Source organism: Peromyscus eremicus, chromosome 17 (assembly GCF_949786415.1).
Source record: "Peromyscus eremicus chromosome 17, PerEre_H2_v1, whole genome shotgun sequence".
NCBI lineage: Eukaryota > Metazoa > Chordata > Mammalia > Rodentia > Cricetidae > Peromyscus > Peromyscus eremicus.
The window spans coordinates 25,615,349-25,639,496 of NC_081433.1; the positions used below are offsets into that span (position 1 = coordinate 25,615,349).

The following is a 24,148-nucleotide window of genomic DNA, read 5'->3' on the forward strand; positions in this document are numbered from 1 at the left end:
GCTGTTTATTCTAGTTAGTGCCGCGAACTGCCTTGTGTACCTTCTTATTTATCTTTGTCATCATTACTTTTCACCGTACGTGGGAATTTAAAATACAATTTATTAACTTGTAGGTGACGATATATGAGAATTGATTACCAGGGAGGCCGCGCTATGTATGTTGTTAAAATGCAGAAATAAACTATGCGTCAATTAAAATGACATTTTTGGTTTGGAGAGGAAGGCTGTCAGGCATGAAAAACAGCAGTGACCGAGCATGCTTGAGTTTTGAATTTAAGCAACAGGGTTATTTTTGTAAGCTACTCTGTTGTGTGTACTGGAGTGAGGCAGTGCACTTGGCCCTCACTTCATACCGAGTAACCTTTGATTTGAGAAGGGTGCTTTGTTGTCAAGAGTTAAGAAGCCACGGTGGTTATAAAATACCTGTACGCAGCCGGGCGGTGGTGGCGCACACCTTTAATCCCAGCATTGGGAGGCAGAGCCAGGCAGATCCCTGTGAGTTCGAGGCTAACCTGGGCTGCAGAGTTGAGTTTCAGGAAAAGCGCAAACCTACACAGAGAAACCCTGTCTCAAAAAACTAAACCAAACCAAACAAAACCCCTGTACACTTTGTATAAGTAATCCTTGAAGGTTGTGTAAAAAATGAGAGACCTGATTAGAATTCATTTAAAACATGGGGAAGTTGAGAGATGTAGACTCAGGGGAATTAGAAGAAAAAAAAACAAAAAACCACATTTAAATTCATGGTGAACCACTTCCTGGTGGTTCTTTGTCTACTTTTGCTGTAAAAATTATTGTTCTGGAACAGAAAACACCACAATATTTTGCAGTATTAACTCAATTGGTGTCAACCTCATTTTAAGACTTTTAGGAACTGTCTCATGAAGATAGCTGATTGGAATATCAACTATTAAGACTCGGCTAAGCAACTTCCCAATTTATTCACTTTGTCTTTAGGTAATATAGAACACTCAGTAATATGTCTGGCGGGGGGGGGGGGGGGAACGGGACGACACATCATTCTAAGATTACTTAAAATTTTTCAATTTTTTTTCTTGGTAATTCCTCCAAGCTAGTTCTTTGAATGCTGAGAGTATAGCTTTGAAGAAGTGTCTTGTCTCTAAGGAACTCACATCTGTTGAGGTGGAGTAGACAGTAAACATGCAATAGCTCGTCATGTGGTGAAGTGAGCTATGGACAATGGTAAACCAAGGAGGGTGGGCTCTGCAGGCAGAAGTGGGGACTGAAGAATACATCGGTCTCAGCAGAAGACGCCATCATTAAAGTGACGTCTTTAGAAACCTGAAGACAGGGAGGCCTAAATGATAGGATTCAAATTTTTGAAAGTTCACGTGGGCCATCCTTGGAAAACAGGCTGAAAAAAAAAAAATGGGTGGGAAGGAAGCAGGAGCCTAGTGAAAAGGTGTCTATAGTGGGGTCCAAGAGCAGTGACCCCTTTAGGTCAAGGGAGAGCCAGTGGAGTTGGATTATCCCAACTGTTTTGAAGTTGGGTATTCTGATGGGGTGTCAGTGGGGGGAGATAAGGATGGAGGTGGTGGTGATGGTGGCGGTGGCACACACCTTTAATCCCAGCACCAGGAGGCAGAGGCAGGCAGATCTCTGAGTTTGAGGCCAACCTGGTCTCCAGAGCAAGTTCTAGGATAGCCAGGGCTGTTAACACAGAGGAAAAAAAAAAAAAAGAAGATAAGGATGGGGCAAGAGTTCTGGTTTGAGTGACTGAAGTGTTAATCAGTTTCCTGAGATGCTGGAAGTGTGGGGAGAACTGAGTTCAGGGGCCTGGTTTCATTTATCGTAAGTCTGATACCTGAGAAAAGCTTTGAATGATGAGCCTGGAGTTCGGGGGATTCTGTGTGTGTTTTGCCTGATGTAACAAGTGGGGGTGGGTGTAAGTTAGCCTTTTGTTCTCAGACCCGAAGGTTCTCTAGAGGATGGTGCTCTGGGGGTTATGGTAATTATACTCTTGTGTGTGTAGTTCTTAAAATATTCTTGGTACTGTTTCTCATACTCATTCATCTACTGTGCACCTAATATTCCGGCAACTTTAATAAATTATATCTAAGGTTTATGATAAATTTAAAGATTACTGTCTCAGTTTTACAGGTGATGAAACTCATGGACAGACAAATTTATTGTCTCAGCCAAAGTCATATTAAGTTGGTAATGTCAGTTCAGTATTCTTTGCATTGTTTAAGCCTCCTATGGTAAATTCAAGTTATTCCTTAGTTAGCTTATTCATAGTATAACCTTTAAAATCATGGAACATTTTCATTAGTTTAGTTTTTTTATGTATGAGGTAGTAATTTGTATTTCTTTCTTTTTTTTTTTTAAATTTATTTATTATGTATACAGTGTTCTGCCTGCAAGTATCCCTGCAGGCCCAAAGAGGGCACCAGATCTCGTTACAGATGGTTTTCAGCCACCATGTGGTTGCTAGGAATTGAACTCAGGCCCTTTGGAAGAAGAGCCAGTGCTCTTAACCTCTGAGCCATCTCTCCAGCCTGCAATTTGTATTTCTTATAGCAAACTTTAATATAGATCTTGGAAGTTTTAGTTTTTTTTTTTGTTTTTTTTTGTTTTTTGTTGTTGTTGTTTTTTGTTTTTTGTTTTTTTGGAGACACTATTTTGTATGTATGTAGTCCAGGCTGGCCTCAAACCCCTCTTAGCCAAGGATAACCATTAGAGTGGTACTAAATCCTTTTGGAGGTTCAGAAGAGAGCATCTGTTTATTTTGCTTTTTGCCTTGCTGGTTAATCACTGCATTGAAGCGGCCTTATCTTTCTTAAGAAGTTACTTTTTCTCCCCACTGGATCGGAGAACAATTTGTGTAATGATCTTGGCACTGTTCCAGAGTTTTACCACTAATCACTCCTTGTCTGAATCTGTCTCCTAAGGGTTAGAAAATGAAAGTGAAAACTTTTTCCAATTCTGTCCGTTTTAATTATTAGCTAGTATTATAAAGAATGAAGTGGAGCTTTCCCTTAACAGCTGAGGCTGTTTATAACTAAATTCCTGCTGGGAAATCAGGCTTCATGTTAAATTTTAATCTTTAATAACTATTTTTAAAGTAGGAAGTAATTGGTTGCCACTTTAGCAATGAGCACATTTTTGATATTCACTGAGTATCATGATTTCTCATTTCTGTAATTTTCATGATTTGATCCAGTATTTGTTTTTAAAATATAGTATAATTTATATTATAAATGAGAACAAATAATAGTATTTAAGAAGTTGAAAAAAGGTAACAATTGATACTGAATGCATTGCTTTTATTTTCTCTATGTTTTGAGAGTTTTGGGATATAAAGAGTATGAGCCAAGTTTTGCAACTGAAATATTTATTAAAACTTTGTAGGCAGGGTGTGTTGGTGCATGCCTTTAATCCTAGCACTGGGAGGCAGAGGCAGTAGATTTCTGTGAGGTCTACAAAGTGAGTTCCAGGACAGCCAGGTCTGTTACACAGAGAAACCCTGCCCTGGTAGGGGGGAAAAACCAGTTTGTAAACCAGCGAGATGGCTGAGTGGGTGAAGGGGCTTGCTGCCAAGTCTTGATGACCTGAGTTCTGATCCCTGGGACCCACATGGTGGAAGGCGAGAACAGTGTCCACAAGTTGTCCTCTGGCCTCCACGTGTTACTGGTGCGCACTCAGATGTATATACACCAATAACCAATAAAAATTTAAAAGTCCCTGTCGGGTTTTTTTTTTTTAAAAAGGTCTCGTGTTGCTTAGGCTGGCCCTTGAACTCATTGTGTAGCAGACCTTGGTCTTGAACTCCTGATTCTCCTGTTTCTGCCTCCTAAATGTTGGGGATAAAACTTTGTTAATACTTTAATAAACTGGATAAAAAAAGGTGAGGGAAATGTGCAGCTAGAGAACTGTGTGTCAGTCAGGTGAGGTCCCTGCAGGAGGAATTCCCAGGATGATTCATTCATCGGTGAGGACACAGAACCACCACCGTGTAGATTTACCCACTGTCTGTCTTGTCTAGCAGTTAGCTAGCTTTGCATCCCTCTGCCTGGAATCAGATGAAATTCTGGAACCTCTCTTCCTTCCTTTCTTCATCTTACTGAAGCTGATTTTTGAATAAACACAATCTTGAACGCAGCTGTCGGCCAGAAGAGATCTCTGATCAGAGAAAATCTCCATGACTGTCAGCACCTCCCGTTTGTAAGACTGAAGTCATCTTACATCTGCTCCCGTTTGAGCAGCTCTCAGTGAATCACTTATCTTGCTGGTCAGTCTTTTGCTTCGCTTATCAGTTTGAGACAGGATCTGGGTAGTTAGCCCAGCTTGGCCTCCAGCCTCCTAAGTGCAGAGGTCATGCCCAGCTAGAGACGAACTGTGTGGCAGGATCTGCCTTGGCTGTGCATACTCCATTTCCCAGCACCATTGTTCACTCACTTCTCCACCCCACACCCCCACTGAATTAAAGTGCCTCATAGTCAACCCACAATTCTGAGTACTGGATTCAGTTTCTAATGGTGTGCTAATTACGGTGCAATTTATATTTATATTTAACTGTTTATATACTTAAACCAGATGTTTGTACGTGCATGTGCTGGTGCCTGTGGATGCCAAAGAGGGCGTTAGATTCCCCTGGAGAAGCTTTAACCAGTTAACCTCTCATGGCTGTAGACATTGAACCTGCTCTTGAGGCATTTTAGTTTATAAGGCCAATTTTGAATTTGTTTGGATGTCTGTCTGATAGGTAAAGTGGAAATGGAGATCTGTATCTGCTAACATAAATGGCTGACCATGATTATGATTAAGAAATGAAGAGGCCTGGTGAGATAGCCCAGTGTGTAAAGGTACTTGCCACACAAGCCTGATGAGTTTCATCTCCTGAACCCGGAGAACTGGCTCCTGGAAGTCGCCCTCCTATTCCACACATGCGCAATGGCGTGGGCACCTGTAAACCCCTTACACTAAGGGAAAAGTTTAAAGAATGGTACTTACTGTATGTCTCAGTTTTTATTAGATAAACTAATAAGTATCTAAACAGCGTATTTTTGTTACAATCTGGTTGGGTAATTTTTAGGCTGATAATTGTGGTTATCACAAAAATGGGGAGCTGGAGAAAATAGGATTGGCTTTTAAAAAGAAAAGATGAGCTGGGTGGTGGCGGCGGCGGCGGCAGCATCAGCATCAGCATCAGCATCAGCGGATCACACCTTTAATTCCAGCACTTGGGAGGCAAAGGCAGGTGGATCTCTATGAGTTGGAGGCCAGATTGGTCTACAGAGCGAGTTCCAGGACAACCAGGGTTATACAGAGAAACCTTGTCTCACAAAAAAAAAAAAAAAAAAAGGAAAAGGTTAACTTAACACTAGGATGGAACTGTGGGCAGCATAACCCTTACCCTGTAATAGATTAAAGAAACTAGTGAAAGAAAGCATCTAAAATTACATGTTTCTACATAAAAGGATGTCTGCGCCAAGAAACATTAAAATGGCTGGTGGGCTGGTTTGGCCAAGACAGCGGAAGTCCCTGCTGGTGAGAAATTCTTGCCCTCGTTTTCCTATGGGCTGGTGCTTTAGAGAGGCAGTGTTTGTGGTCTCCTGGCATAGCCCCCTTCCCAAACTTCCCACCCTGCTTTCTGACGAGTATTACGGGGCTTGAGACTGCTCCCTTTTCTGACCAAGTGCCTGCACCTTCCCAACTCCTTTTTTGAGGTAAAGCAGAGGCCAGCCACGGCCTATGGGAGGGGCCTGTGCCCTGCTTCACTGTTACTCTTATGGAGTATAAAGAGTACTTCCTCCAGAGTCAGTGTTTTCCCTTCCGCCCTGAGATACTCATCTGAGTTCTGTATTTGATTGGTTATCCCTGTGCATGTTTTCTCAGTAAGTGTGCATATGTCAACGAGAATGTGTGTAGACATTAGTATGTAGTAACTTTCACCTTTTTTCAGCACTCTGTCATCTCCATTTTGTGTAAAAGGTTTTTGCCATTTGTCTAGTTTGACGCACGAGTTCTAGTTTCCTTGTTTTACACACGCTACATAGTACAGGATACGCTGTAAGAACAGGAGAGCAGGATGGAGCTGCCTCAAAACAACGAAAACCCAGCAGTTACTTTTTTCCCCTATTGCTGCCTCTCTCTCTCTCTCTCTCTCTCTCTCTCTCTCTCTCTCTCTCTCTCTCTGGTTTTTCGAGACAGGGTTTCTCTGTGTAGTTTTGGTGCCTTTCCTGGAACTCACTCTGTAGCTCAGGCTGGCCTCGAACGCACAGAGATCCGCCTGGCTCTGCCTCCAGAGTGCTGGGATTAAAGACGTGGGCAGCTCTATTGCTTCTTGGTATTTACTCCAAAGACCCCAAACCAACCCACTACATGGCTGCCTGCGCACCGGTAGGTAGATAGATGCCTGATCACCGGTAGGTAGGTAGATGCCTGCGCATGGTAGATAGGTAGATGCCCGCGTACCAGTGTCGCTGCGGTTCACAATAACTGAGTTATGGAACTGACCTGGGTGTTGAGCAACAGATAAATGGGTAAGGAAATGGGTTTATATACACAGTACAACTTTTTGGAGCCATAAAGTTATGTCATTTGCAGGAAAGTAGCTATAACTGGAGATACCAGACTGATTGCATGGATTTTCACTCATCTGAGGGTCCTAGACATAGAAACAGAGCACATGTGTACTGATCACTGAAAGTGGAAGTCTAACTGTCTGGGGAATAAAGGGCAATAATGGGATGGGGGAGAGGATGGAAGGGGGCTGGGGGTGGGGGAATATGCTCAAAGTACATTATTTATGTGCTTGAAATGTTACATAATCCTGTACAATAATAGTAAATTGTTGGACCCCAAAGGTTTAGGGTCTCAAGTGGGCGCCCCAAGAACCCAGACTCCAGTCCAGTTGATGCAACAGCACGAGGTTTTTTATTAAAGTGACTGTAGAGACTGGCAAACTCTGCTTCTAAGAGCAAGAGTCGCCTCTTACTGCAGCCCAATGGGGGCTTTTAAAGGAAAAACCCACAAAAGCCAAAAGATTACAATTCCCATACAATTTCGTTTCACAAGATCATGGTCTGATCACAGAGTGGGTACAGTCACGTCCGCATGTACATTCTTCCTAAAACCTCAAGGGGGGTATCAGGGAGGGAGTGGAGTTTACACAAAGGTCACAGTGGTCCTTCCTGGAACACTTGCAACTATCCCAGTCACAGTTGAGCACATCTCTTAACAGAAATCTTTTTACATTGTTACATTGTTGCAGGGGTGATTGAGTAGTGGCTGAGTCAGGTTGCCCTTGGAACTAGTTTTCTTTTTAGTTCCTTATTCTCCTGGGGCTTGGGGGGTGTAAGCCTGAAGGGTTAGAGTCTTTCTAATAATAATAATAATGGCTGTCAAGATGGCTGAGTGCATAAAGACAGCCATGATGATTTGAGTTACGTACCCAGAACCCATGTAGTGGAAGGAGATCGTGGACTCCCTAGAGTTGTGTTCTGACCTCCACACACATGCCAAGGCATGTGCACATTTGTTGCCCCGTGACATGCACAACTGCCCACACAGTAAATGAATGTAAAAAGTAAAACTAAAGAATAAAGAGATTGCATTCTAATTATATAATGGAAAAAACTAGGTTAGAATCTATCCTTTTTTTCAATGGGTAGACATTTAAATCACTGAATGTTCTTTAGGGACATTTTTATGTATTTTTGCCATTTTTAATTAACTGAATTTTTTTTAAAGATTTATTTATTATGTATACTGTGTTCTGCCTGCATGTATGACTGCAGGCCAGAAGAGGGCACCAGATCTCATTACAGATGGTTGTGAGCCACCATGTGGTTGCTGGGAATTGAACTAAGGACCTTTGGAAGAACAGTCAGTGCTCTTAACCTCTGAGCCATCTCTCCAGCCCCTTAACTGAATATTATTATATAGTAGTTTGATATTAAACTTTTCTGAGTTTGCAAAAATTATGTAGGACTCATGATGAAGCAACCTAGCTTTAAGTGACAAGAGGTTTAAATGGTCTTCTGAGTTTTGTATGAAAGTCCTGGATGCTGTTAGGATGGCCTTGTGTCCTTTCTCAGTCCCCTCAGAAGCCAAGAAAGACACTTGACTTTGAACTGCCCTTCCTGCTTTAGTGTGAGGCCCTCACTTTGATGTATCTTGTTTCAGACAGAATACTGTTGCGGGACGTGAAAGCTCTCACCCTCCACTATGACCGCTACACCACCTCCCGGAGGCTGGACCCTATTCCTCAGCTCAAGTGTGTTGGAGGTACAGCCGGCTGCGATGCCTATACCCCCAAAGTGATCCAGTGCCAGAACAAAGGCTGGGACGGCTATGATGTGCAGGTAACGGCTCTTACCGCAGCAACGTTGCAGGGGAGTTAGGTGACGCTGTTCCTGGGGAGACGTGGACAGACAGAGAACTTAATGACAGACCAAAGGAAGGGTACCACTAACATTTATTGGGGTTACCTACGGGGGTGTGGGTGACAGGTCACTTACAGGAGCAGAAATGACTCAAGGACAGCTGCATCATCATCAGAAGCCACCCCAGCATGGGTGGAGCTCACCACACAACCTACAGACAGCTGGGCAGCTGGGAGAGTGTCTCTTGGGCGTCTTCACTGCTTGTGTACACTGCACAAGAGAGGCCTATCTGTTTACTTTCAGAGCTTAATGAGTGTCCCTGCAGGATGGAGTGTATCACCTCTGGTTAGAACGACAGCCTATGTCTTAATGAGCATCCCTCCAAGCTGGAGGTTTTATCTCGGTGGAAATTGATACACAGCCAATTTTAATCCATTAAACTGTTTGAGACATCAGTGTTTTGGAAAAACTAATATTCTCTCTTGATAAAACTTTTATGCATGGCCTGTGTAGTTCAGAGTTTTGTTGTTTTGTTTTTGAGACAGGTCCTCACTGTAGGCCTGGTGGCCTGGATCTGGCTCTGTAGACCATGCTGGCCTCAAACTCACAGTCATCTCCCTGCTTCTCCCTCCCAAGTGCTGGGGTTAAAGGCGTGTGCCACCATGCCTGACCTGAGCTCATGTTTGCTGGTGGTACTGGTTTCACAGTCCCTCTCCCATTATTACTTAGAGTCTCCTGGCTAATGCAGACGTCTCACATCTATTCTATAGTACTTTTACATGTGGGCACTAATGTGTAGAGAGCCATTTAAGCATATATTAAATGTGTCATATACCACATGACTAGGATAGCAAGAAGTCATCAGGTAGGAGAGAGAAAATAAATACTTGAATTGTGTGCATGCCAACGAAGTGGTGTAAAGCTGTGTCTGGTGGGGGCACTGATGAAGACTCAGAGGAGGTACAACTGCTGGATTAGGAAGGCATTATGAAGTGGAGCCTCTCACGTGTTGGCTCATGTTTATTGGCAGTGATTTAAATTGAAATGCAGTACTCAGAATCTGCTCTAGTATGTACTGTTATAGGTTCAGCTTGTTCTGTTTACTTAAACCAGCAAATTCAGACATATTTTCCAATAAAATTAATATAATATAGTAATAATAAAACAAAAAGAAAAATTACATATTATGTAGATAAACATTTGGGCTTCAAAGAACTCATCAGGAAAGATGCCCCAAAGCTGTGTGTGGTGGCGCACGCCTTTAATCCCAGCATTCAGGAGACAAAGGCAGGTGAATCTTTGAGTTCAGGGCCAGCCTGGTCTACATAGTGAGTTCCAGGACAGCCAGAGCTACCCTGCCTCAACTCCTCCAAAACAAAACAAAATAATAAAAATAAAAAATAAAAAATAAAAAGAGAGAGAAAAGAAAGATGCCCCAATCATTCCACTTCTAGGAATATATCCAAGAGAACTGAAGACATATTTCTTCCCCAAAACTACAAATATTTGCAGGAATATTCAAATAGCTAAAACAAAAAAGCCCAAATGTCTTTGCTAATGAATAATACAATGTAGTCCATTCATAAGGTGCAGTGTTTTTCAGCCATTAAAAGTAACAAAGTGCTGATTGATGTTGTAGCATGGATGAACCTTGAAAATGATACAGATTGATGCTGTAACATGGATGAACCTTGAAAATGATACAGTCACAGAGACCTACAAGCCTGTGATTCTCCTCACAGGAAATGTCTCAGTAGGGCAGGCAAAGCAGTTCAGTTAGGGTGGGATGCTGGGAAAGGGATGTGGGCGGCTCTCGTGGGTTGAGGTTTCCTTGGGAGTGACCATTAGATTTTAAAGCTGGTAATAGTAATGATTGTACGACTACATGAACTTCTAAAAATATTGAAGTGTGAGAATTTTCTGTGACTTATACCCCAGCAAGGCTGTTTTATAAACAGTAAAACAGTGTAGCTGAACTGGAAAGAGAAATATTAGAACAAAACCTAGCAGAAAGGCAGTAGACCCTGTCCTAGCCCACGTCTCTAAACATTGTGAGGGAAGCATCTTATCTCTTCTGCAAAAATGAAAGAATTGAAACCTAACCTTGCTCTAAACATTGTGAGGGAAGCATCTTATCTATTCTGCAAAACTGAAAGAAGTGAAACTTACCTTGCTCTGAACATTGTGAGGGAAGCATCTTATCTCTTCTGCAAAAATGAAAGAATTGAAACCTAACCTTACTCTGAACATTGTGAGGGAAGCATCTTATCTATTCTGCAAAACTGAAAGAATTGAAACTTACCTGGCTTGTTTACTTAGTTTTGGTGGAGCTGGAGCTCAGACCCCGCATGGTGTCCTGCTCTAGTCTGTTTATTTTGAGGGGAGATCTTCCTGTGTTCCCTGGCTGCTCTGGAACTTGGTGTGCTAAGCTGGCCTTGGACTTCAGACTCCTATCTCAGTACTCCACATCGCAGGCATTATAAATTTGGGCCATTATGTCTGGCTAAAAACACCTGCTTTCTCTCTGTCTCTCATCTCTGTCTTGCTCCGGTAAAATTTAAGCTAATATGGATTCTTTTTGTGTTTTCTAAGTACATCTTAAAAAAGCTAAAGAAGGTTATGTAGGATTAGACCTTGGATTTTACAAAATGTGTATCAGAAGTTTTGTTTTGCAAAAGATGATCTGCTGTATGCAGCTGTTTGATCTTTTTATATATGGGATGCTGATTTAAAAATGTATTTTACTGGATTTACATCATTTCCCCCTCTTTTCTCTCATACTCCCTTAAATTCATGGCCTCTTTTTAATTATTATCATGTATATGGTAACATGTAACTAATAGGGTAAATACAATGTGCCGAGTACTCAGTTTTGCAAGCATGTATATTTTTAGAGTTGACCACTAGGTATAGGATAACCAATTAGGGGGCTCTCCCTTGGTGTTGATTCTTTGATTTTACCGTCTAGAGGATCTAGCTGTAGAGGGTGTACCTTTGTCAACGGTGGCGAGCAGGTCATAGTTTGACAGTTTGTCTCAGGTTTATAAACTACGAATACCTAACCTGTACGGAAGAATATGTAGTGTATATCTGGGGATAAGGAAAGGCAACAAAGCCAATGCTCCTGTAGCCACCATCCAGCTTAAGGAGGCTGAGAGCAGACCACCGTCTCCTCCGTGTATGCTTACTGTCTTGAATTTTGTGGATCATTCTTTGGCGTCATTTTGCAGTTTTGTGAGAGCTATGATACATATCGAAGGACAAGAATCTTGGTTCTTAGAGCCTGTTTCTCTGCCTTTCACAGTGGGAATGTAAGACCGACTTGGATATTGCATACAAGTTTGGAAAAACTGTGGTGAGCTGTGAAGGCTACGAGTCCTCCGAAGACCAGTATGTCCTCCGGGGTTCCTGCGGCTTGGAGTACCACTTGGATTACACAGAGCTGGGCCTGAAGAGGCTGAAGGAGTCTGCAAAGCACCAGGGCTTCTCTGATTATTACCACAAGCTGTACTCCTCCGATTCCTGTGGTGTTGGCGGGCTGGTTACCATTGGGGTGCTCCTTGCTCTGGCCTTTGTGGTTTATAAACTGTTCCTCAGTGATGGCCAGGCCTCTCCTCCACCCTACTCCGAGTACCCTCCATATTCCCAGCGCTATCCGAGGTTTACCAATGCTGCCGGAGCGCCTCCGCCAGGCTTTAAGTCTGAGTTCACAGGTATGTTGCCCTGCTCAAGGGCAGTGAGCTGGTGAGTCTTGTGTCTGTCTCTAAAGAAGAGACTAATTGCATCTGGAAACAAAACATTTGTCTATTTACTGGATTGAAAAAGAAGTCTCTTCCTTTTTCAAAAAAGGTGAAAAAAATTGTATGTGTCTTCGTACATGCTTATGGAGGCAAGAAATAGGTGTCAGATTCTCTGGGGCTGGAGGTACAGGTGATTCCATTTAGCTGTCTGATATACGTGCTAGAAACCAAACTTGGGGCCTCTGGAAGAGCAGCAAGTGCTCTTAGTCGTCAAGCTACCTTTCCAGCCCTTCTTTTTTCTAAAGAAAAATGAAGTATTGTTGTGCATTGCGTTTTATTTGTGTGGGGGGTGAATATGCCATGGTGTGGATGTGGAGGTCAGAGGATAACCATAGATGATCCTCCCTTTCCACACTTACCTGGTTTTATGTGGGGGTTGAACTCAAAATGGTCACCATTGCACAGCACCTTTCCCAGCTGAGCCAGTGATCACTGGCTGCTGCTCTGCTTCTAACAGTGCATTGTGCTCACTGTTAAAGACACCTGGTAAATTGTAGATCATCATTTTAGCTGGAGAACACAGATTTGTTAATAAACATTATTTTGACTTCTACATCACACTATACCCCAAAATTAACTCATTAAGTATCATAGAACTTAACATAAAGAGTAAAACAACTTACTAGGATGAAATAGAATATAGGTAAGTTTTCCTGTATGTATGTGTGTGTGTGTGTGTGTGTGTGTGTGTGTGTGTGTGAGTCAGAGTCTCACTGTGCAGCTCTGGCTGTCCTGAACACCAGGCTGGCCTTGAACTCACAGAGATCCTCCTCCCACCTCTGCCTCCCAAGTGCTGGGATTAGAGGCCTGCACCACTACATCTGCCCAGATAAAGATTAATAACACAAAAAGTACTAACTGTAAAAGGAAAGATGGTAAACTAGACTTTACTTAAGTTGAGAATGTCTGTTTATCAGAAAACACTTCTAAGAAATGGAAGGGGCAGGCTACACTTTGGGATAAGGAATTTGTAAAGCATGGGCTGGAGAGATGGCCTGTTAACAGTGCGGCTCACAACCAAAAAGACAAGAATTGTAAAACATACCACAGACTGTAGACTGGCATCTAGACTCTAAAGACATCCATAAATCTGAGAAAAGACACATCATTCAAACTGGGCAGAGGCATTTGGTTAGATGTCAGTGGGTAAAGTGCTTGCCTCCGAGCTTGGTGACCTGAGTTTGATCTTCAGCACCAGGTGGTGGAAGGAGAGAATCGGTGCTTGTAAGTGGTCATCTGACCTCTGTGCATGCATGCTGTGGTGCTGTGTACACCCCCAAATAAATGTGTAATAATCGAAAATTGAGCAGAGGATTCAAAGAGCCATTCTATAAGGATATCCACAGCTGGAGAGATGGCTCAGTGGTTAAGAGCACTTACTGCTCTTTCAGAAGACCTGGGTTCAATTCCCAGTACTCACATAGCAGCTCACAACTTTAAAAAAAAAAAAAAAAATCTAGTCTCAAGAGTATCCCATGCCCTCTTCTGTCTCCTTTGGGTGCTAGGGATGCGTGGTCATGGAATGGACAGAATTAAAGTATAAGAAGTCTGAGTACTGTTTATCTCAGCTAACATACAGTGGGTATCTATTGGATGTTGTCACGAGCTGTCTGAGGTGCTAAAATGGTTTGTTGCTGTAGGTGGTGTTTACGTGGAGGGGACAGAGAGTAAGCTTATTGTTCCATAGACCTCGTATATAAGATTAGCATGCTTTCCTAGGTGCATACCATGTTTACACTTTCCCCAAGGGGAAGATGATGTTTGTGGTTTGACAGCATAATTGATAAATGTCAGGCTGCCTTTTTTCCATCAGAGACTTAGGTAAAGTTCTTACCTGGAGTTCTTACAGCATCTCAATCTCTCTTCCTGTGGGAAATGTGTGCCTCAGTTATAAGCCAATATTTTCTAAATATCCCTTTTGAATTCAGCTTATTCATGAGTTGAGGGCTGAACATTATTAGTAGTACTGTACAGATGAAATAATGAAATGCCATGTGTATATGAAGGGACTTAATCTAATAGAGTGTATTTTATTTTAAGGACCGCAGAATACTGGCTTTGGGAGTGCTTTCACAGGACAAGGCTGTGACAGTTCGGGACCCGGGTTCTGGACTGGCCTGGGTGCTGGAGGACTGTTAGGATATTTGTTCGGGAGCAACAGGTAAGCTTTGCACTCATCAGGTTTGCCCTTAGCTCCGCCAGGTGCCTTTGCTTTGCTTACGAAGCGTTGCATGCTTTGAATTCGGTTTTGTAAGGGAAACCAATGAGGGCGCTCCTGCCCTCTTAAATGTGGTTTTTGCATAGAGGGGAAGGCACAGGCCTTTGGTTTGCTTTGGTCAGTATTGTGCCTTATGCCTGTTATTTTCCTTCCCTGTCTTCCTTTCTGTGCTATCCTAAGAGACAGGAGGGGGGCTGTGTGCCTGACATTGAGCACATGCGGAGAAGGTGGAGGCCACCGCAGTTGGGGAAGGGACAGGTGGCAGTCTGGCTGGGGAGTGATAGAGGGAGGCTTGGAAAAGAGCTTGGGGCCAGTCTTGGAATGGCTTGAGTTTATGGTACTCTGAGCTCAGACTTTGGCAGGGAATTCATAAAGAAGGACTGCTTACTTCCTCTCACTTTCTATTCCCACAGCAGTGTCTGTAACTGGCAGATGTAGACACCAAATTTGTGTCATGGTAAAAAAAAAAAAAAAACCAAAATACTTGATAAAGATAGCAGTTTTCTGATGACTTAGGAACAGGGAAATAATGGTGGTCAGAAAAAAAGATGCTTAACTCATTTTCATGTCTTTAAGGGCGGCGACCCCCTTCTCAAACTCGTGGTCCTACCCATCTCACCCTCCGTCATACTCTGGTGCCTGGAATAGTCGTACCTACTCACCGCTGGGTGGGGGCGCAGGGAGTTATTCCGCACCCTCAAGCTCAAATGCAGACTGCAGAACCAGAACAGCATCAGGTAAGTGCAGAAGCTGCAGTGTGTACAGGGAAGTGTGAAAACGTGTGAGCAGTCGTGACTCCATTGGGTGTGTCCACCTCAGACCCCTGAGTGTGAGCAGTCAGGACTTTATCTGGTGTGTCCACCTAAGACCCCTGAGTGTGAGCAGTCAGGACTTTATCCGGTGTGTCCACCTGAGACCCCTGAGTGTGAGCAGTCAGGACTTTATCCGGTGTGTCCACCTGAGACCCCTGAGTGTGAGCAGTCAGGACTTTATCTGGTGTGTCCACCTGAGACTCCTGAGTGTGAGCAGTCAGGACTTTATCCGGTGTGTCCACCTAAGACTCCTGAGTGTGAGCAGTCAGGACTTTATCTGGTGTGTCCACCTGAGACTCCAGTGTGAGCAGTCAGGACTTTATCCGGTGTGTCCACCTAAGACCCCTGAGTGTGAGCAGTCAGGACTTTATCCGGTGTGTCCACCTGAGACCCCTGAGTGTGAGCAGTCAGGACTTTATCCGGTGTGTCCACCTGAGACCCCTGAGTGTGAGCAGTCAGGACTTTATCCGGTGTGTCCACCTGAGACCCCTGAGTGTGAGCAGTCAGGACTTTATCCGGTGTGTCCACCTAAGACCCCTGAGTGTGAGCAGTCAGGACTTTATCTGGTGTGTCCACCTGAGACTCCTGAGTGTGAGCAGTCAGGACTTTATCTGGTGTGTCCACCTGAGACCCCTGAGTGTGAGCAGTCAGGACTTTATCCGGTGTGTCCACCTGAGACTCCTGAGTGTGAGCAGTCAGGACTTTATCCGGTGTGTCCACCTGAGACTCCTGAGTGTGAGCAGTCAGGACTTTATCTGGTGTGTCCACCTGAGACCCCTGAGTGTGAGCAGTCAGGACTTTATCCGGTGTGTCCACCTGAGACTCCTGAGTGTGAGCAGTCAGGACTTTATCTGGTGTGTCCACCTGAGACTCCTGAGTGTGAGCAGTCAGGACTTTATCTGGTGTGTCCACCTAAGACTCCTGAGTGTGAGCAGTCAGGACTTTATCCGGTGTGTCCACCTGAGACTCCTGAGTGTGAGCAGTCAGGACTTTATCTGGTGTGTCCACCTGAGACCCCTGAGTGTGAGCAGTCAGGACTTTATCCGGTGTGTCCACCTAAGACTCCTGAGTGTGAGCAGTCAGGACTTTATCCGGTGTGTCCACCTGAGACCCCTGAGTGTGAGCAGTCAGGACTTTATCCGGTGTGTCCACCTGAGACCCCTGAGTGTGAGCAGTCAGGACTTTATCCGGTGTGTCCACCTGAGACCCCTGAGTGTGAGCAGTCAGGACTTTATCCGGTGTGTCCACCTGAGACCCCTGAGTGTGAGCAGTCAGGACTTTATCCGGTGTGTCCACCTGAGACCCCTGAGTGTGAGCAGTCAGGACTTTATCTGGTGTGTCCACCTGAGACTCCAGTGTGAGCAGTCAGGACTTTATCCGGTGTGTCCACCTGAGACCCCTGAGTGTGAGCAGTCAGGACTTTATCTGGTGTGTCCACCTGAGACCCCTGAGTGTGAGCAGTCAGGACTTTATCCGGTGTGTCCACCTGAGACTCCTGAGTGTGAGCAGTCAGGACTTTATCTGGTGTGTCCACCTGAGACTCCTGAGTGTGAGCAGTCAGGACTTTATCCGGTGTGTCCACCTGAGACCCCTGAGTGTGGGCAGTCAGGACTTTATCCGGTGTGTCCACCTGAGACCCCTGAGTGTGAGCAGTCAGGACTTTATCCGGTGTGTCCACCTGAGACCCCTGAGTGTGAGCAGTCAGGACTTTATCCGGTGTGTCCACCTGAGACTCCTGAGTGTGAGCAGTCAGGACTTTATCTGGTGTGTCCACCTGAGACCTCTGAGTGTGAGCAGTCAGGACTTTATCTGGTGTGTCCACCTGAGACCTCTGAGTGTGAGCAGTCAGGACTTTATCTGGTGTGTCCACCTGAGACCTCTGAGTGTGAGCAGTCAGGACTTTATCCGGTGTGTCCACCTGAGACTCCTGAGTGTGAGCAGTCAGGACTTTATCTGGTGTGTCCACCTGAGACCCCTGAGTGTGAGCAGTCAGGACTTTATCCGGTGTGTCCACCTGAGACCCCTGAGTGTGAGCAGTCAGGACTTTATCCGGTGTGTCCACCTGAGACCCCTGAGTGTGAGCAGTCAGGACTTTATCCGGTGTGTCCACCTGAGACCTCTGAGTGTGAGCAGTCAGGACTTTATCCGGTGTGTCCACCTGAGACCCCTGAGTGTGAGCAGTCAGGACTTTATCTGGTGTGTCCACCTAAGACCCCTGAGTGTGAGCAGTCAGGACTTTATCTGGTGTGTCCACCTGAGACTCCTGAGTGTGAGCAGTCAGGACTTTATCTGGTGTGTCCACCTAAGACCCCTGAGTGTGAGCAGTCAGGACTTTATCCGGTGTGTCCACCTGAGACCCCTGAGTGTGAGCAGTCAGGACTTTATCTGGTGTGTCCACCTGAGACCCCTGAGTGTGAGCAGTCAGGACTTTATCCGGTGTGTCCACCTGAGACCCCTGAGTGTGAGCAGTCAGGACTTTATCCGGTGTGTCCACCTGAGACTCCAGTGTGAGCAGTCAGGACTTTATCCGGTGTGTCCACCTGAGACCCCTGAGTGTGAGCAGTCAGGACTTTATCTGGTGTGTCCACCTAAGACCCCTGAGTGTGAGCAGTCAGGACTTTATCTGGTGTGTCCACCTGAGACTCCTGAGTGTGAGCAGTCAGGACTTTATCCGGTGTGTCCACCTGAGACTCCTGAGTGTGAGCAGTCAGGACTTTATCTGGTGTGTCCACCTAAGACCCCTGAGTGTGAGCAGTCAGGACTTTATCCGGTGTGTCCACCTGAGACTCCTGAGTGTGAGCAGTCAGGACTTTATCCGGTGTGTCCACCTAAGACCCCTGAGTGTGAGCAGTCAGGACTTTATCCGGTGTGTCCACCTGAGACCCCTGAGTGTGAGCAGTCAGGACTTTATCCGGTGTGTCCACCTGAGACTCCTGAGTGTGAGCAGTCAGGACTTTATCCGGTGTGTCCACCTGAGACTCCTGAGTGTGAGCAGTCAGGACTTTATCCGGTGTGTCCACCTAAGACCCCTGAGTGTGAGCAGTCAGGACTTTATCCGGTGTGTCCACCTGAGACCCCTGTGTGAGCAGTCAGGACTTTATCTGGTGTGTCCACCTGAGACTCCTGAGTGTGAGCAGTCAGGACTTTATCTGGTGTGTCCACCTAAGACCCCTGAGTGTGAGCAGTCAGGACTTTATCCGGTGTGTCCACCTAAGACCCCTGAGTGTGAGCAGTCAGGACTTTATCCGGTGTGTCCACCTGAGACCCCTGTGTGAGCAGTCAGGACTTTATCCGGTGTGTCCACCTGAGACTCCTGAGTGTGAGCAGTCAGGACTTTATCTGGTGTGTCCACCTAAGACCCCTGAGTGTGAGCAGTCAGGACTTTATCCGGTGTGTCCACCTGAGACTCCTGAGTGTGAGCAGTCAGGACTTTATCCGGTGTGTCCACCTAAGACCCCTGAGTGTGAGCAGTCAGGACTTTATCTGGTGTGTCCACCTGAGACTCCTGAGTGTGAGCAGTCAGGACTTTATCTGGTGTGTCCACCTAAGACCCCTGAGTGTGAGCAGTCAGGACTTTATCCGGTGTGTCCACCTGAGACCCCTGAGTGTGAGCAGTCAGGACTTTATCTGGTGTGTCCACCTGAGACCCCTGAGTGTGAGCAGTCAGGACTTTATCCGGTGTGTCCACCTGAGACCCCTGAGTGTGAGCAGTCAGGACTTTATCTGGTGTGTCCACCTGAGACTCCTGAGTGTGAGCAGTCAGGACTTTATCCGGTGTGTCCACCTGAGACCCCTGAGTGTGAGCAGTCAGGACTTTATCCGGTGTGTCCACCTGAGACCCCTGAGTGTGAGCAGTCAGGACTTTATCTGGTGTGTCCACCTGAGACCTCTGAGTGTGAGCAGTCAGGACTTTATCCGGTGTGTCCACCTGAGACTCCTGAGTGTGAGCAGTCAGGACTTTATCCAGTGTGTCCACCTGAGACTCCTGAGTGTGAGCAGTCAGGACTTTATCTGGTGTGTCCACCTGAGACCCCTGAGTGTGAGCAGTCAGGACTTTATCCGGTGTGTCCACCTGAGACCCCTGAGTGTGAGCAGTCAGGACTTTATCCGGTGTGTCCACCTGAGACTCCAGTGTGAGCAGTCAGGACTTTATCCGGTGTGTCCACCTGAGACTCCTGAGTGTGAGCAGTCAGGACTTTATCTGGTGTGTCCACCTGAGACTCCAGTGTGAGCAGTCAGGACTTTATCCGGTGTGTCCACCTGAGACCCCTGAGTGTGAGCAGTCAGGACTTTATCTGGTGTGTCCACCTGAGACCCCTGAGTGTGAGCAGTCAGGACTTTATCCGGTGTGTCCACCTGAGACTCCTGAGTGTGAGCAGTCAGGACTTTATCCGGTGTGTCCACCTGAGACTCCAGTGTGAGCAGTCAGGACTTTATCCGGTGTGTCCACCTGAGACCCCTGAGTGTGAGCAGTCAGGACTTTATCCGGTGTGTCCACCTAAGACCCCTGAGTGTGAGCAGTCAGGACTTTATCCGGTGTGTCCACCTGAGACTCCTGAGTGTGAGCAGTCAGGACTTTATCCGGTGTGTCCACCTGAGACCCCTGAGTGTGAGCAGTCAGGACTTTATCCGGTGTGTCCACCTGAGACTCCTGAGTGTGAGCAGTCAGGACTTTATCCGGTGTGTCCACCTGAGACTCCTGAGTGTGAGCAGTCAGGACTTTATCCGGTGTGTCCACCTGAGACCCCTGAGTGTGAGCAGTCAGGACTTTATCCGGTGTGTCCACCTAAGACCCCTGAGTGTGAGCAGTCAGGACTTTATCCGGTGTGTCCACCTGAGACCCCTGAGTGTGAGCAGTCAGGACTTTATCCGGTGTGTCCACCTGAGACTCCTGAGTGTGAGCAGTCAGGACTTTATCCGGTGTGTCCACCTGAGACTCCTGAGTGTGAGCAGTCAGGACTTTATCTGGTGTGTCCACCTGAGACTCCTGAGTGTGAGCAGTCAGGACTTTATCCGGTGTGTCCACCTGAGACTCCTGAGTGTGAGCAGTCAGGACTTTATCTGGTGTGTCCACCTGAGACCCCTGAGTGTGAGCAGTCAGGACTTTATCCGGTGTGTCCACCTGAGACCCCTGAGTGTGAGCAGTCAGGACTTTATCCGGTGTGTCCACCTGAGACTCCAGTGTGAGCAGTCAGGACTTTATCCGGTGTGTCCACCTGAGACCCCTGAGTGTGAGCAGTCAGGACTTTATCCGGTGTGTCCACCTGAGACTCCTGAGTGTGAGCAGTCAGGACTTTATCTGGTGTGTCCACCTGAGACCCCTGTGTGAGCAGTCAGGACTTTATCCGGTGTGTCCACCTAAGACCCCTGAGTGTGAGCAGTCAGGACTTTATCCGGTGTGTCCACCTGAGACCCCTGAGTGTGAGCAGTCAGGACTTTATCTGGTGTGTCCACCTGAGACCCCTGAGTGTGAGCAGTCAGGACTTTATCTGGTGTGTCCACCTGAGACCCCTGAGTGTGAGCAGTCAGGACTTTATCTGGTGTGTCCACCTGAGACCCCTGAGTGTGAGCAGTCAGGACTTTATCTGGTGTGTCCACCTGAGACCCCTGAGTGTGAGCAGTCAGGACTTTATCCGGTGTGTCCACCTGAGACTCCAGTGTGAGCAGTCAGGACTTTATCCGGTGTGTCCACCTGAGACTCCAGTGTGAGCAGTCAGGACTTTATCCGGTGTGTCCACCTGAGACTCCTGAGTGTGAGCAGTCAGGACTTTATCCGGTGTGTCCACCTAAGACCCCTGAGTGTGAGCAGTCAGGACTTTATCCGGTGTGTCCACCTGAGACCCCTGAGTGTGAGCAGTCAGGACTTTATCCGGTGTGTCCACCTAAGACCCCTGAGTGTGAGCAGTCAGGACTTTATCCGGTGTGTCCACCTGAGACCCCTGAGTGTGAGCAGTCAGGACTTTATCCGGTGTGTCCACCTGAGACTCCTGAGTGTGAGCAGTCAGGACTTTATCCGGTGTGTCCACCTGAGACTCCTGAGTGTGAGCAGTCAGGACTTTATCCGGTGTGTCCACCTAAGACCCCTGAGTGTGAGCAGTCAGGACTTTATCCGGTGTGTCCACCTGAGACCCCTGTGTGAGCAGTCAGGACTTTATCTGGTGTGTCCACCTGAGACTCCTGAGTGTGAGCAGTCAGGACTTTATCCGGTGTGTCCACCTAAGACCCCTGAGTGTGAGCAGTCAGGACTTTATCCGGTGTGTCCACCTGAGACTCCTGAGTGTGAGCAGTCAGGACTTTATCCGGTGTGTCCACCTGAGACTCCTGAGTGTGAGCAGTCAGGACTTTATCTGGTGTGTCCACCTAAGACCCCTGAGTGTGAGCAGTCAGGACTTTATCCGGTGTGTCCACCTGAGACTCCTGAGTGTGAGCAGTCAGGACTTTATCCGGTGTGTCCACCTAAGACCCCTGAGTGTGAGCAGTCAGGACTTTATCTGGTGTGTCCACCTGAGACTCCTGAGTGTGAGCAGTCAGGACTTTATCCGGTGTGTCCACCTGAGACCCCTGAGTGTGAGCAGTCAGGACTTTATCCGGTGTGTCCACCTGAGACCCCTGAGTGTGAGCAGTCAGGACTTTATCCGGTGTGTCCACCTGAGACCCCTGAGTGTGAGCAGTCAGGACTTTATCTGGTGTGTCCACCTGAGACTCCAGTGTGAGCAGTCAGGACTTTATCCGGTGTGTCCACCTGAGACCCCTGAGTGTGAGCAGTCAGGACTTTATCTGGTGTGTCCACCTGAGACTCCAGTGTGAGCAGTCAGGACTTTATCTGGTGTGTCCACCTGAGACCCCTGAGTGTGAGCAGTCAGGACTTTATCCGGTGTGTCCACCTGAGACTCCTGAGTGTGAGCAGTCAGGACTTTATCTGGTGTGTCCACCTGAGACTCCTGAGTGTGAGCAGTCAGGACTTTATCCGGTGTGTCCACCTGAGACCCCTGAGTGTGGGCAGTCAGGACTTTATCCGGTGTGTCCACCTGAGACCCCTGAGTGTGAGCAGTCAGGACTTTATCCGGTGTGTCCACCTGAGACCCCTGAGTGTGAGCAGTCAGGACTTTATCCGGTGTGTCCACCTGAGACTCCTGAGTGTGAGCAGTCAGGACTTTATCTGGTGTGTCCACCTGAGACCTCTGAGTGTGAGCAGTCAGGACTTTATCTGGTGTGTCCACCTGAGACCTCTGAGTGTGAGCAGTCAGGACTTTATCTGGTGTGTCCACCTGAGACCTCTGAGTGTGAGCAGTCAGGACTTTATCCGGTGTGTCCACCTGAGACTCCTGAGTGTGAGCAGTCAGGACTTTATCTGGTGTGTCCACCTGAGACCCCTGAGTGTGAGCAGTCAGGACTTTATCCGGTGTGTCCACCTGAGACCCCTGAGTGTGAGCAGTCAGGACTTTATCCGGTGTGTCCACCTAAGACCCCTGAGTGTGAGCAGTCAGGACTTTATCCGGTGTGTCCACCTGAGACCCCTGAGTGTGAGCAGTCAGGACTTTATCCGGTGTGTCCACCTGAGACCCCTGAGTGTGAGCAGTCAGGACTTTATCCGGTGTGTCCACCTGAGACCCCTGAGTGTGAGCAGTCAGGACTTTATCCGGTGTGTCCACCTGAGACTCCAGTGTGAGCAGTCAGGACTTTATCCGGTGTGTCCACCTGAGACCCCTGAGTGTGAGCAGTCAGGACTTTATCTGGTGTGTCCACCTAAGACCCCTGAGTGTGAGCAGTCAGGACTTTATCTGGTGTGTCCACCTGAGACTCCTGAGTGTGAGCAGTCAGGACTTTATCCGGTGTGTCCACCTGAGACCCCTGAGTGTGAGCAGTCAGGACTTTATCCGGTGTGTCCACCTGAGACTCCTGAGTGTGAGCAGTCAGGACTTTATCTGGTGTGTCCACCTAAGACCCCTGAGTGTGAGCAGTCAGGACTTTATCCGGTGTGTCCACCTGAGACTCCTGAGTGTGAGCAGTCAGGACTTTATCCGGTGTGTCCACCTAAGACCCCTGAGTGTGAGCAGTCAGGACTTTATCCGGTGTGTCCACCTGAGACCCCTGAGTGTGAGCAGTCAGGACTTTATCCGGTGTGTCCACCTGAGACTCCTGAGTGTGAGCAGTCAGGACTTTATCTGGTGTGTCCACCTGAGACCTCTGAGTGTGAGCAGTCAGGACTTTATCTGGTGTGTCCACCTGAGACCTCTGAGTGTGAGCAGTCAGGACTTTATCCGGTGTGTCCACCTGAGACCCCTGAGTGTGAGCAGTCAGGACTTTATCCGGTGTGTCCACCTGAGACCCCTGAGTGTGAGCAGTCAGGACTTTATCCGGTGTGTCCACCTGAGACTCCTGAGTGTGAGCAGTCAGGACTTTATCCGGTGTGTCCACCTGAGACTCCTGAGTGTGAGCAGTCAGGACTTTATCCGGTGTGTCCACCTAAGACCCCTGAGTGTGAGCAGTCAGGACTTTATCCGGTGTGTCCACCTGAGACCCCTGTGTGAGCAGTCAGGACTTTATCTGGTGTGTCCACCTGAGACTCCTGAGTGTGAGCAGTCAGGACTTTATCCGGTGTGTCCACCTGAGACCCCTGAGTGTGAGCAGTCAGGACTTTATCCGGTGTGTCCACCTGAGACCCCTGAGTGTGAGCAGTCAGGACTTTATCCGGTGTGTCCACCTGAGACCCCTGAGTGTGAGCAGTCAGGACTTTATCTGGTGTGTCCACCTGAGACTCCAGTGTGAGCAGTCAGGACTTTATCCGGTGTGTCCACCTGAGACCCCTGAGTGTGAGCAGTCAGGACTTTATCTGGTGTGTCCACCTGAGACCCCTGAGTGTGAGCAGTCAGGACTTTATCCGGTGTGTCCACCTGAGACTCCTGAGTGTGAGCAGTCAGGACTTTATCTGGTGTGTCCACCTGAGACTCCTGAGTGTGAGCAGTC

At 47.1% G+C, this 24,148-nt stretch overlaps 1 protein-coding gene across 1 annotated transcript in view; it reads left to right on the forward strand.

Moving 5' to 3' along the window:
* Saraf (store-operated calcium entry associated regulatory factor) overlaps positions 1-24,148 on the forward strand; it is a 29,960-nt gene that overhangs the window by 666 nt on the left and 5,146 nt on the right. Inside the window, exons 2-5 of the mRNA XM_059244236.1 lie at positions 8,152-8,330; positions 11,656-12,064; positions 14,192-14,312; positions 14,946-15,106. Of these exons, the coding sequence (XP_059100219.1) occupies positions 8,152-8,330; positions 11,656-12,064; positions 14,192-14,312; positions 14,946-15,106 (870 nt within the window). The remainder of the gene's footprint in view (positions 1-8,151; positions 8,331-11,655; positions 12,065-14,191; positions 14,313-14,945; positions 15,107-24,148) is intronic.